The following is a 15,000-nucleotide window of genomic DNA, read 5'->3' as shown; positions in this document are numbered from 1 at the left end:
AATTAGTTTACTGGGAAATAGCTTCAGCTATAGCTTAAAAAAAAAGGTAAAAAAAATAATCAAAGATTAAACAATGTCTGTGAAAATGGCTTTAAAATTATAGAAAAAAATTGATTTATTTCAAGTAACTAAAAGATTAATACAACATAAAAATGGCCAAATACAATAAATAAAAATTTAATAAAAATGGTAGCCACAAATTTGGTCCTATGTTACGATTTGACAGTGACATCTACACCTTAAATAAAACTTAAGGAAATGCACAAACACACAATTTCTACAAAATAAAACACAGCTCAGACGTTGGTTCTTCAGCCGAGAGGAAACCACGGTTCAAAGAGAGACAAATCCAGTAAAACCCGACTTCCGTGACCCGTGGGAAAACTCCTACACTATTTCCTCCACTGTAGTTCAAACAGACGTGATCGATATCAGCCTCTGCACCGAGTGAGTAACTGTCTGAAAAACCACACACACACACGGTCGTCCATCGTATGCCTGTGACGAACGCTTCTCATCAAACAGATAATCAAATATTCATTGCCAATAACAATTATGCTTTTGTCTTCTTTTTTTTAACCAAACCACATGTGGTTTTCATCAAAAAAATAATCGATTGTAATCAAATTAAACATCATCAGCAGCCATAAGTGGGCATCAAAAATCACTTTGTGTTGGTCGGTCACTGCCTAATGACCACTTTTGGACATTAGTCGACTTCCTGTCCTGCACGGCGTGCGGTGCTGCCGCGGCGCTTCTGGATTCACGTGGAGACCAGACCAGGAGACCTGATGGTGTTCAACGCCCACCCCTCCCTGACCTGGAGGAAGCAGGGTCTCCATCTGGGTGGACTGATGTGGTCCTAACATGGTTAAGTCTCAGCCCTTTAACCCATTAACCGCCGCGGTCAAGCTCACTTGTTGATATGGCGATGAGTGCAGCGACAAACAGACGGAGAAGACGAAGAAGAACATGTGCAACAGATGTCATGGATGGAACCACCAAAAACAAACGGATGACTAACAGTGCATAGATAAATTAAATGGTTAACGCAGTGGTTTCCAAAGTGGGGACCAGGGGCCTTCTGAGGACGTGGAATACACCTTGTCGGACTAGAATACTTTCACCAATTTGTCATCTTTTTTTTAACCTTTGTTCAATTAGATCAGCAGTACTGTTGACTACGAACCCATCGACATGGGGTGAGACACAAATTGGGGGGCAGGGAGGCTGTGAAGGTGGTCTCAGATGAAGCCTGCTGCTTTCAGGGTTAGGAATTAGAGAAAGGTCAGCAGACGGTCAGGGGAAAATGGCCATGAAAGTGGCCCTTGACCAACGCACGACGAGGGCTTTTGCTGGACCTAAGAGATGGACGACCTCCACAACAGGCCAAATGACAACCTCCTATTTTTGTGGTGCAAGTTTTGGTCTAAATGTCGCTAAAAAAAATTTAAAAAAATAAACAATGTTTAGACAAATAAGATAGATGATGGACTTTAGATTAGTATTATCTTCATCCTAAATTTCCCAGAGGAAACTCCCAAAGGATTAATAAAGTTCTATCCATTCTAGACAAATAAGAAAAGCAATACAATGTAATAATTTCCCATTTTATTTTTAATTGACCCCTTGGGACAATTACAGCTCTAATGAAACTGAAAAGATAAAATTGGCCCTGAACGTCCCGGAACAAATTTCACGGAGAAAAAAAAAAGAGAAAGAAAAAAAAACCCTCAGTTCTCAGTCGGCTGATTTTCCCCCCTCTGTGTTTGACCTGTATTTTAAAATGGCTTCCTGTAGTCATCAACATGGACAACTACTCCTGAGGACGTCAGGGACAAAAAGGGTCCGACGTAAAAGACAAGGTCGACCCAGAATATTCTGCACATCATCGCCTGCTCAGAGTGTCACATCAGGGACCACGCCCCTCCATCAGCTGCAGGTTCAACTTCTGCTCTGCACTGACGAGTGACAGCAGAGGATCAGAGAACAGCCACGTAAGACAGGCGACAGGAGAGGAGAAAAAAAAAAAAAAGCCCACTCAGCTCATCACAGTCATTGTCAGAAAAAAAACCAAACTGCAAATCCTGGACAACAGCGCTTATTGCCATGACAACTGCTTCTGCAGCACAGCAAAGAGCAGCCAGTCTGCCTGAGAGCTGATAACAGGGAAAATAAGCTTCTTCCATTTGCTTCTTATTACTGAATATATTTAAGCTGTTAAAAAAAAAAAAATCCCTGAACCTGTGATTTTATTCTTTTCACACTTCTTAAAATGATGTTGGAGCTTCCAACGCAACAGTCGTCTTTTGTTCTCCGACAGCAACAGCGTGACCTTGTGTCCTTGAGGCTGTAGCTTGAATTTATCAAGAAAAAATAAATAATAATTTAATGTTTGAGATAAAAACCCTGTTCAGAACAACAGGGACTTCATTGATTCAAGGCCTCCTCTGCAGCTCAAGGGCAGCGGCAGTCATGAAGACAAACCACACAGCAACACAACGGTGCGTTATTGAAGGACCGTTATTAAAATCAGCATTTCTGTCAACTGGGAAACAAATCTCCAATTCTGTGCGGCTCTGATGAACGAGTGGATCTTGAATGTAAATAAGAGCGAACTGAAGAGCCCGCAGTTCAATGGACTCCACTGTAGGCAGCGGTGCAGACAAATCCTAATATTCTCTCTTTTTTTTTTTTTTTTTTTTATTGTGCACAGCCAGTAATTATTCCTTATCAGCAAATTTCAAAAGATCCTAATTTGCTCCTAAGAACAAGAATGACTCCACCATGGGCGAGCCCCGCCCTTTCTGGACGGAGTGACTAGCACCAATGTTTGATGGGTAAATTGGCGTGATTTTGCCTCCAGACAAAAGGAGGAGGCAACGGCGTTTTTTTCCAGACAGGGTAGTTTTTTAAAAAAATTTAAAAAAAAAAAGATTTTGTGTTGTACAAAATTAAATTTTTTAAAAATCATTTAATCATAATTAATGGAAGGAAACAACGATCAAAGCTGCTGTTATGTTTGACTTTTAAGAACCACAGACTCACATTGATAGTGAGCCCTCACGCCCACTTCAGGATGTGGTTTTTGACAGACCGGTCCACACCAGCTGGGCTCTCTTTGTGCCCGTGATGTGGTCTCCTAGCAACGGCTACCGGCAGCTATTGCAACGGAATGGGAAGAAGAAGAGAGGGAGGAGGAGGAGGAGGATCAACACAGAGGGGTGGGCTCCGCATCAATACTGCTCCAACCATCTCACCTCCATCCAGCGCCGAGCAGCTGCAGCGAGCAGGAGAACACAAAGGCAGTGCAGCGTGTTTGAACATTACAGGGAGGATTACAGAGGGAGTCAGGGATCAATGGACGATAACCACGGAATGATGAGCTGGGAGTCAAGACAACGGAATCGATGCCCCGGGATCAGGACTGCCATCATAGGGCATACGGGGCAATTAATATTGGAATAAATCATTAATAATGCAGCAGGCTGTTATTTGCACCAATCATAACCCATCACTGCTTTTGTTTAACTTGAATGAATATTAAAAAAATAAACACTAAAAAATTCATTCAGAGATGTTGATTTTACCTGAATGACTAGTTGAATATTATCAACAATTCAAGAAAAGTTGCATAAAAAAAGTCTCTAACAAAAGCTATGAAGAAGAAAAGCTACGTTATGCTAACTTGTTAACAACGCCAACAAAATAAAAAAAAAGTCATCGCAAGTCAGTCATCGTAAGTTTCAGATTTGTTTTCATCTACAATTTCCACTAATATGTCAAAAAAAAGGCCAGAAAATAAATCAATATTTTTAGGAACCTTAGAAAAGCATGAGTAGGCTCTGTATGGGTTTGGGGCTGTATTTCCGGCCTTGTCGGTCACCACAGTTAACTCAAGCCTAACAATACTCTAAGAAAATATTAGAGTAAATATTTATTTTTAACAAATATATCTCGTATCTTTTTTACTTTTAGTCATCCGGTGAATTTCCAGTTGACACGAGCCGCAGTACCACAGGTTGCCTTTAGACATATTTTCTGGGTCAAATATAAATAGCACAAGAAGCGGCTAAAGTCTAATGAAAGTCAGTCCAACTATTATGACTAAAAGAAAAAGAAAGAACGTGGGAGAACATGTCTAATCATCTAACAACTATTATGACTAAAAGAAAAAGAAAAAACGTGGGAGAACATGTCGCTGTCCAATCATATTCCTTTACATTTTCAAACAGTCGTACAGAGTTGAAATAAGACCCACACGGGCCAAGTACAGTACAGTACAGTACTGTAGGATTCAACCCTCGGTCCATCTGTCAGGAACGTTGTAGGATAAAGGAATTAAACTGTATCAAAGCTGCGATCTGAGGAACAGATGTTCACAAACGACATCCGCACGTTCTCACAATAGAACGTCTCAGACTTCAGTCTGTTCATTTACTGGGAAACAACAACAACAACCGACTGTTGTCAGCCGCCAGTTACAGGTGTAACGAGGAAGTTGTTGTGAAGATGTAGAAATGATCCTAAATAATAGACGTCGTATGGTCCAACTCCGCAACTCATTTCTTTATATTTATTAAGTATTAAATACAAAATTAAATAATAATCATAATTCCTCTCCTTTCCTACAGGGGGAGTGTCAGTCTCTTTTCTCACAGTACCCCAATTCATTCTGACGGAAGTTAGCTACAATACAGTTTCTTGTTTCCGTCACGTAAGAGCTCTGGCGCCCCCTAAGGGTGTGGCAGACTCACACTAGCTCCAACAGTGTTTTAATGATATATTTCATATGTTGTGATAAACATCTTACATCATTTTATCATCGTCCGTTTGACCTTCTGTTTTGGAAAACAAACAAACAAACGCAGGTCGGTCTCATCATGTGGCGAAGCCTTTCCTTTTCTCTTATCACATTATTCTGACACGGCCAAATACCACGACAGCAGACGAAGAAGAAGTCGATGATGATGAAGAAGAAGAAGCTTCCACAGAAGTGGAGTCTCTGAAGACTTTAACGTCGCGGTCGTCCCCAGGTTTGGTCCATTAAAGCACAGACATGAATAAAACATGGAGTTCTCTGGACTTCACGTGTGTGCGTGTGTGTGTCGAGATAACAATAGATCCGCCCCCCCTGCCCCCCGCCCCCTGGGACTGCCAGATGAAGAACAGCGTCCGCTCCAAAATCCATTAATTGACTTTTCTCTAGTCACATGGTTTAGTTCCAACTGACTTCATGTCCTAACGCCGTTCAGTGTTTCCTAATATTAGAGGCTGTCACCGACTTTAGACCAAGATTAGAATTTATATGATGAGAAAGACTTCAGACGGAGTCATGTTCATATACTAACGGATTTGTCATTTTCCTGATTTATCTGCGACGTTAATGTGACATGAACACAACCAAATTAACACTGTAAAATAAGGTGATAAAAGGTCCAAATGGAAACAAAGTCGAGCGACTCTGCTGGAAGTGTTATCCAAACATCACCGGTGCTGAGGTCAGAGCCTGTTTTTGTGGAAACTGAACTCCTGCAGGTTCCTCTCGTGGGTATTTTCATGGCCTGATTTATGTTTGTCGGCAAAAGCCAGCATTTCAAACAACTGAGCCCTGGTGAATTTCTCAAGGTTGCTCAGGACATTTTAGCCTGCGTATACTCTTACATCCCGCCGCAGCAGCAGCAGCATCATCATCATTTCAAACAGAGGGCAGATCCAGCTGTTAATTTTGTGTAAATCAAATTTTCAGTAAAAGAAAATTTAGTAATTTTTTTTGTACGACTTTAAACCTAAATCCAGTGACAAGAGTTGATGTATCACATAACTGGATTAGCTGCAGAACTGAGCACACACACACACACACGGTGCGGTGTGCTGCAGGAGTGACCTGGTTTAGATGCAAGTCTGATCAAACGATTGGTCTTTCCAACAATCCCAGGATCTAAACATCCGGTTCCAGGTTTTATTCCGTACCTTTGGACAACCTTCTGTAATAAGTTGGGCTGCAGGCCACGTCTTTCTGTTTCCTCCAACTCAACAGAGATGTGACACACTTTTATTCTGACAATGAGGTCATTACAGAGTCTTCCCCAACGTAGGCCGCGTCGCAGAGTATTCTACAGACGGCCATGATGAGTGAGCGGGTCAACTCCCTTATACTTTCTTCAGCCATCATTAACAAACACCGTACATCTACTCCAGCACCACCTGCTGGTGAGTGATTCTCTATTTTAACTGTATAACTTTAGTAAAACATATCAAGAGTGTGGGTAGAATAAGGTTAAAAATAAATAAATCCCAAAAAATAATCTGTCAGATATTTTTGGCCACGGGTCATCTCTGACTTGTTGTCAACAACTTAAAAATTAGGTCAGATTTACAAAGCCAGACCATTGAATACCAATGACGCCAGAGGTTTTTGGTGTCCACACTGGATCACCAAGTACAGTCCGACGATCAAAGGTCAAAATGACCAATTACAACAATGCAGGGATTGACTACAGAAGGCAGAACTTTTCTTTCTTTTTCAGTCTGTTCACATCACAGGTAGACGCCCACAAAGGACCAGTGGTCCAAAAACAAACTGCACAACAAAAGCCTATTCACGGGACACAAACGACCTGAACCTCCAGATAAAAAGACGTTGTGTGAGTCTGAACGTGAGAATAAAGAACGAGAAGAATGAAAGTCATTGTGTCTTTAGGTTGTTCTCATGGAGCTGCTGGGTTTTTTTCTCATAACTTGGTGACCAGTAATCTTTGAAGTTAATGATACTAGTCAGACTGTGAACGAACATATGGAGGACTAACAGCGCTCGACTCGACCCTCAGTTCCTCTGTGGTTCAGCCTTTCATCCACGTCATGATCTCCACCATCTTTATTCCAGTGAATCCTCCAACAAACGTCTTCGCTACAGAACATTTGAATGTAATATTTGCCTCGTCTCACGTGGCGTTTTCATCCCCTCAGTGTTTCCTACCTGTTTGCCGTCCAGTGTGTAGATCCTCTTCACCACGCCGCTCTCCAGCTTGATGGCCTCCGTGATGTCGGTGAGGACCTGCTCGAAGGAGTGCGCCGTTTTCTTGTTCAGCAGAATTCGCACGGCTTTGCGCGGCTTCACCCCGCTGCGCATCACCGTCACCAGTTTGGGTCGGATAAAGTCCCTGGTCTCTCTGGGATCGCCGGCGGCTCTGGCGGCCAAGGACTGCATGTTCTTCTGGTTGGCGGAGGCCTTCACGTTCACGGACCAGTTGGGATTGACGTTCTTTGTGTAGTCCACCTTCTTGTAGATGTTCTCTGATGCACAAACGTAGCTCTCCCCTGAGGTGGGGACAAAATCAGGTTAGAGTGATGTAACACAATCGACCATTCAACGCCGACACCCGAGAGTGTCGGAGAAACTGCAGGAGTTACGAAAGGTCAACACCGGTGGGAGAAATGAAGCTTCCAGCGCCTTAGGTTTCATTTTAAACTGATAAAAGGTCACAATTGAAAGTCTTTTGTTGAAACATAATATGAACCACAAACTAAACTTCATCAATCGGACACCACAGGGAACCCTGGGAATATCTGCTTTTGTCGAGTGTGAGTGTGAGTTTATGTTAAGAATGTATTTACTAATTACAATGAATCATGATTAATTTACAGCTTCCCTAAGACAGATATGATTCAAAACATTAATGGATCCACAACCCTATAAAATATCTAAACCAGGGGTCACCGACCTCTGGAAAACTAGACAAAACGAGACCCCTGATCTAAACAATCCTGAAGAGGCGACTCATTTTGACCATTTCCAAGGAGGTCTTGTGACTTGATGTGATCAAGTCTCCTCAGAAGAAGCCAAACATTGGGGAGTGGGATTATAACTGTTGCCTGAGACCCCGTCCATTTACGACATGGCAACACGAGCGCCTGGACTTCAAATAATGATTTCACTCACTTTGGCTCTGCACTCACGGTTCTGTCACTATGAGAACATTCACTGGAGCCTCGGAGTAAAACTTTATCACCAAGAGCAAAGGCCTGAGACAGTCTGAAGAAGTCACAGCAGTGAACGGAACCAAAGGCATCCAGAGTGCAGTCCTTACTGGATGCACAAATCTGTAAATCATCCTTCATTATTTTTTTTATTTTTTTTAACCTTCTTTTATGGACTTTTGTTGCCTCAGCAGACAGTGCTGAGGAGCTGCAGATAAAGGAAGTCAACGGGGGGAGAGAGATAAAGAGAGGAATTTTGGCAAATCAGGGAGGAAAGATGGAATCCAGAAAGCAGCAATTAGGACAAATACAGAGGAATCACAGCAGCGACAAGAAAGCAGACAAAAGAATTGCATTGTGCAGAGGAGAGCGAGTCATTAATTACAGGCTGTACGTTAGTGGAAGACCAGTGGAAAGTGCTGCAACACCTGCAACATGAAGCTGCACTTCAGAGTCTGCTTTTAAAAATCCTATAAAAGGGAACATTGTTAAGGAAGAAGGAACTGAGAATGCATTATTTAGTCAAGGTTTTTAACAACATGTGGCCTCCAGTCCTGCAGCAGGTCAATGACGTGGATCGTCCCTGGCCACCAGTAAAATATATGGTCAACAGAATATCCTGAGAATAAGATGGAGAGACTCTCCCTTTGTCTTTGCATCCCTCTCTCACTCATCTGCACCAAACTCCATTGAGAAAATCAACAATTTAAGGACACGGACACAAAGCACAGCAGCTGCTCAGCTGTTAAATGCTCCAGTGATTAGAAACTGAATGTTGCTAAAGAGAATCAGGCTCTTTTAACTGAGAATCATAGGTTCAAATCCCACCCTTGCTGGCTGTCAGTGTGTGTTAAACAAGCACCGAATTTTGTCGTGTCTTTACATGTCTGTATATTGAGATAGAGGTGTGTTAGGTAGAGTGTGTTCATTTTGTCGAGGACAGTCGTCCAGTTACAGGATTCAAGCGCTCACCTTCCTCGAGTTCGTCCAAGGTCATTATCTTACGGGCGCCGTCGATGGTGAAGATGAAGCGCACCCCCTGTGGTAGGTTGATGTGGTCAGAGAGGGAGCGGGTGAGGTCAGCCAGCAGGGAGTCGAAGGAGCGAAACCTGTCACTGGCCACGGCGTACACGATGCCCTTGAAGTACCGATCCCCGTTCCGGTAGAAGCGCACCTTCTTGGCTTTCTTCTCATTGCTGAGGGCCTGCAGGGTGCGTGTGCGGTAAAAGCTGCAGTGGGCGCTGTGCGTGGGGCTGGGCAGTCCATTCATGCGCCCACCCCGAGGGGTGCGGGAGGACTTGTCACGCTCGTCAAAATGTCCAAAGTCTAGTTCCATGATGGCTGTAGGTCGTGATGGCTGTTACCACGTCGGAGTGAAGGTGACCAGCTCGGAAGAGTCTAGAAAGGAAAAGACAAAACAATGAACTACGTTGAAGATTATTGTGGTTTCATTTCTTAGCTTTATTTTTTTTTACGTTGAAGATTATTGTGGTTTCATTTCTCTGCTTTTTTTTTAGATGGTGTGAACGAGGTACCACAAGCTCCAGCAGGGGGCGCTTTAAGATGTTTTGCAAGTAAGCCAATATCAGGACTTAAAAAAAAGAGCATTGTAAAAAGTCTGCCATGTCAACTAAACTGTTGGGAAACTGCCAAGATACTGCCCTCTGCTGGTATCGCTCTTATTTTCCCTGATGATTTTTCATAACAATAAGAGTGACATGCAGATTATTCAACGCTGCAAAATAGGCTTTAATTAATTCTTAATTCACCAGGCCTTGAATGTGGAACAGAAATATCTCCCAGGCCTGGGGTGAAGTGCTTCAGGAGGCACGTACTGTAGGTCATACGATACGCGTGTCACTTCCTCCAACACACAGGTTCATCATGGACTTGAACAAATACATCATACATGATGACATGTAGCAGGAATTCGTACTCAAGTATAAGAAGAAGTACAGTTCTCCCAGCTCAGTTACTCCACGAAGTCCAACATCTACGGCACGTCTTTCTCTTTTCAGCTGTTCACCACAGTGAATCATCTAAATCTCTCTCTCTATCCCCTGACTTTTCTACAGTTACACCATTCATCTTCACCTTCTCTTTCACAAAGTCCATCCATCTCCTCTGGGTTCAACTACAGTACGTCCTGGTTCCAGTACATTTCCAATCTCGACCTGACCTCTGACCTCATCCTCAACCTGCTCAACAAAAACTAACACCTGGATCAAACAACCAATCAAGCCTCTTCACCTTCACACATTCACACTTGCAGTTGACTTCCTTTGGTGCAGCCCAAAGCAAATAAATACCACACTTAGCGTTGACCTCTTGAATCAGAACATTGATCCACCTGGGAGTCGACCTGCGGACCACAGAGGTCACTGGAACATCATCCTGACTCTGATCACTTTAGATCACCAGAATCTGATGGTGGGTGCTGACAAAATGGTGCAGTGTGTGTGTGTGTCAACTGGAACATCCAACACAAAACTAACTTCAAAGACAAGATCGTACACTGCTAGGGCTATGATAACAAAACACACAACATTAAATTTTACACAAGCAAAAAAAAAAACATCAAATCAATCTTTGCCTTGGTCTGAAGAGGAACACACCCTTTTAGTTTTTATGCATTTTCAGAGTTTAACAAATTCAATGTAAAATATCCAATAAATGACACAAATGACAAATCAATAAGAAACTACAGTCGACTGGGAGAATATAGGTCAGGGGTCATCACTAGACTGAAATGGGAAAAAGCCCCTGGCACTGATGAATTAACAATAAAAAAATGTTTAAAAATCAGACAGTAATAAAAATATGACTCCTCAGACTTTGGAGCCTCGTTTTAAAGCCGTGTTCGACACTGCAGCAGAAACGACCCTCTGCACACGTGGTCTTTCCACCAGAGCAGACACAGAATGATGCTGCAAACAGTCCATGTGCTGGAGCTCTGCTCTGCTCCACGCCTACTGCTGCTGCTGCTGCTGCTGCTGCTGCGACCGGGGGTCTATGACAGGCTCGGTGATAAGGGTGGGACTTCACGGAGTGCGGCCTCAGCTCCTCAGCTGACAAAGGGCCAGGTTTCAGACCCATCTGCCGCACTAATGGGCAGAGCTAACTGTGACCCTTCCCCAACGGATAATCAAGCGGGAAGGTCCATTGTCTCCAGCAGGGTGCCGGTGTTCAGAGTGACATCACCGGCACTGCAGCATGAGTACGAGGAACAGTAACAGAAAATGACCCCCACTGTGGAAAGTGCTGTAGATACTGCCTGTATTTCACAGGGAGGGTGACATCACGGGGCAGTAATGGACAAATACATCATCATTTCTGTTCAGGTATTTTTGCCAGATTTTTCTGAAACACTTATAGATAGAAAACCCTTTGGAAAAAAAAAAAAAAAAACAATTACTTGCTCCTGATCTTTGTTCCTGATAGTCACGTCAGGATATTTCATTACAGCCAGGACACAATGAAAACCATCAGTATGGTTGACAGACATTCAGCAGCCTTTCATCCTGACATTTTGCCAGCACAGCACTGACTCTGTCAGGATATTTCTGGGCCTCCTGACGGAGCCACCCACTCCCACACACACACACGCCTGACGAACCAGCACCAGGCGCAGAGCTCCAACAAACTGGTAGCCATTTCACACACACAGTGTGAAGTTCTGGTCCTGGACTTAAAATCCCCATTGAGTTTTTCCAAATCAAATAAAAATCAGTTTGAAACCTGAAAAGTTTCAAAGACAACGTGCCATGGACGACGCCCGGCGTCGGTGACATCAGGTGTTGGAACTTTGGTTCCACTCTCTGTGATGTGGACCAGGACAAAGGGACACCAAACTGGTGCTTCACCAAGTGAAAGCACTGCAAGTGGTTGCCTAAGGCCCAGATGACCAAAGAACCCCCCCCTCCCCAGAACTCCTAGCCCTGACTCATGTGGGGACTTCTCAGAAAAAAAGGCACCACATTACTGCCTGAAGAATTAAAAAAAAAATACACACTACTAATTTAAACATTTCCTCATGTTTGTGGCGTGTGTGTGATCTAATGGTACTGACAAAAGTGAGGTAATGGTGTTGGAGGTGAGGAAGAGGAGGATCCAGTCCAGGATCAGGACGGGCCTCGTCCTCATGTCTTTACACGGTTTTTTCCTTAAATGACCACACAGACAGTTTGACATGAAGAAAACTTTTCAGTTTTTTATCCTTTTGTTTTTTGTGGTGAATGAAGAAGAAGAAGAAAATGGAGATGATGATGATGATGATGATTGAAGCCACATGGTAACGAGCAGCAGCTGCAGCAGAGCGAGATGCAAGTTTTCCATCAGGGCAAAATGCAGAGGAAACGCCTCCTCCACACAAATCCACCTGCGTCTCATCGCCTCTAAATCACTTGAACATTAAAACCCCTCCCGTGACGTCTCCACTTCATCCTTCACAACATTTATTTACATCTGTCCGCGCAAAGAAAATAGAAAAGAATAAACCTAAATATGTGCACGAATGAAAGCGCACCGAGGAGCACACTTACCTGCGTCTCTGCCGGCGGAGTGAAGGCTGGTGTGGGTGGGTGTGTGTGAGAGAGCGAGTGCGTGGAGAGGATGGTGACTGTGTGTGTGTGTGAGGGAGAGATAGTGAGATAGAGAGAGAGAGAGAGTCGACTGCTGCAGCAGTAGGATGGGGGCACGCCGTCTCTCCCCACGCCTTTGTCTGCTTCAGTGTGAGGGCTGAGCCGCTGCCTGTCTGCCTGCCTCACTGGAGAGAACCACTGGGTCCTAAAGCCAATGAGAGTCGGATCCACCCACAGTGGAACCGAGTGAAGGTGGGGAGTCGGAGTGGTCAGGGGTGGAGCTGTCACCAGCCGTAAGAAAGGTGCATCGGCTGAAAAACCTTTACATTAAGACAATAGGCTGTGTGTAAGAAACAGACGGAGCCGCCGTGAAAGCATCATCGGACTGGACAGTGACGTCAAGGAAGCTTAGCTAACATGCTAACATGTCACAAAATAGTGTCAAATGTCATTTTTTGAAACATTGTTTGTTATATTTTTTATATAAACATGATGATTGGATGAACAGTTAATCGTTAATATTGATTATAATCATTATTGACTGTTTTTATTAACCGGACTTTTAAAATAATATTTTCTCAAGCAGTCAGTTATTATACTATCATTAGATTCGATTCGATTTAACATTATTGTCATTGAACATAAAACCATAAAATGGGCAGTAGGTCCAGTCTACAAATAAATATTTGGATTTTTCTGAATCTGACTTCTGAATTTTGAAACAACAGAAACAGTGAGAGCATTAGCCACAATTTAAAATATTAACCATTTTCCTGAGGGTTTTTCTTTTCAATCACTAGGTTTTTTTTGTTCCTGTGTATTTTGTACACATTGATTATAGTAATGAGGATATGAATGATAAAAATCAGGAAATGGTGAACACCAGTGATCAGGAACATTTTCATTTAATCCACATTGAGTCAGATTAAACCTTAATTTTTTTAGTCCTTTGTTAATTAAACCAACAAAATGACTTCATTTTCCCTCAGGTTGTGTAAAGCTCTAATCACAATGGGGGGTTTATTGACTCCTTTCTGCCCCTCTGTGTGGCATCTGGCAGATAAGAATAGGCCCGGACGCCTCGTTATAACGGTCTCCAGAATTATGAGGGTGTTTCAGCTGCAGCTCCATGACCTCCACTTTAAGAACCCTAACCTTGATGTGGACTCTGGAGACGCTGGTGCTGCTCAGGTGACAAAATTTGGGTCCAGACAGAATTTGCCATTCAAATATATTGAACGCAGGAGCAGAACGTCTGAGTCTGAGTCTTGATGAAGTGTAGGAAAATCCAAGGATGAAGTAGGTGAGAGGTGACGGAAAGTTTGGACAGAGTTCCTTACCTCAACTGACCCAGGATCTGTTACAGGACGATCTCGGAAGAACGTCCAGAATGAGACCTTTAAGAGGTGCTTGTAGCCTACATGTACAAGAGTTTTGTAAATGCTTTAAAACGGGTAAATAATGTCTCTAGACTCAGTAAAGGCCATAAACTTCTCAGACAGGGCCGACAAGTTTTATATCTTCTGTATATCATAACTTACCCCTGGTCCACCCACGGTCAGTTCCTTCATGTAGCAGAAGACAACACACTTCACACATAATGGTTTTGTTCCCAAAGGCCAGGTCAGGACCCCTTCACTGGTCGCAGGATATTCCTATTTTATTTCTAAAGACAAAAAAAGAAAATGCAGATAATTAGAATCTATTTGTATTTTTCTACATTAACTTTGTGTTTCAACAATTTTAATATTTGCAGAAAGACTTTGTTTTTAAAGGTTTTTTTTTACCAGATTGTATAAACCTAGTGTTAATAATAATAACAATAATGTTTATCACTGGCTCCTTGTTTAGTCCTGGGAAAAACAGAGGCCTTTTTCCAAGGTAAGTGAACGTTTGATGAGTTGTAATCATTTACATGTTACTCATTTATTTATTATGTAAACTCAGTCTATTGCTGTCTATCTGGTTCCGAGTGACTGGTGTGTTTACAGCAGCTCAGTTCCTCTTCTGTCACTGATGGTTTGCTGTGATCTGCTTTGACACATTCAACTCCAAAAAAACAAACAAACAAAGGTTTTACTCAGTCCGTGGCCCAAGTGCAGGTTCTACCTCCTGCAGGAGGCTCAGAGTGACAGGATAACCTCGGCCTCATCCTCATGTCGTATTACGTTACAAAGAGGGCTGGGCTGACACCTTGTCACATCCCGGTGGCTCTTTAACAGGTATGAAGAAAAGCCTCGCTGCAGCGTGGGATTCATTTCACCCAGAGCTGCTCACACTCAGCAAAGAAAGTTGAGATGTGGAGCGTCGCAGGTGTCACACGATACTCCCGGCAGGCTGAGAGGTTCGGAGGGAAATGCAAATGTTACCCCAGCCCAACTTTGCCAAACAAATGAACTCTGCTGCTGTGGCGTAATTCCTTCAAAGGCCCATGACCTCT

At 43.1% G+C, this 15,000-nt stretch overlaps 1 protein-coding gene across 2 annotated transcripts in view; it reads right to left on the bottom strand.

Annotated features, from left to right (window-relative positions):
- Positions 1 to 15,000, bottom strand: part of LOC103395559 (neuronal migration protein doublecortin) — a 23,663-nt gene that overhangs the window by 3,529 nt on the left and 5,134 nt on the right. Inside the window, exons 2-4 of one of the 2 annotated variants that reach the window (XM_017041998.2) lie at positions 14,102 to 14,226; positions 8,953 to 9,378; positions 6,980 to 7,320 (exon numbers count right to left, since the gene is read on the bottom strand). In XM_017041998.2, coding sequence (XP_016897487.1) covers positions 6,980 to 7,320; positions 8,953 to 9,316 — 705 coding nt within the window. In that variant the 5' untranslated portion in view covers positions 9,317 to 9,378; positions 14,102 to 14,226. Of the gene's footprint in view, positions 1 to 6,979; positions 7,321 to 8,952; positions 9,379 to 12,521; positions 13,095 to 14,101; positions 14,227 to 15,000 lie in introns of those variants that run through there. The other variant, XM_025065774.1, reaches the window with a different exon arrangement.

This window comes from Cynoglossus semilaevis, chromosome 19, assembly GCF_000523025.1.
Source record: "Cynoglossus semilaevis isolate Cse_v1.0 chromosome 19, Cse_v1.0, whole genome shotgun sequence".
Taxonomy (NCBI): Eukaryota; Metazoa; Chordata; class Actinopteri; order Pleuronectiformes; family Cynoglossidae; genus Cynoglossus; species Cynoglossus semilaevis.
Note: the sequence above shows the minus strand (reverse complement) of the source record. Positions and strands in the feature narration are given on the sequence as shown.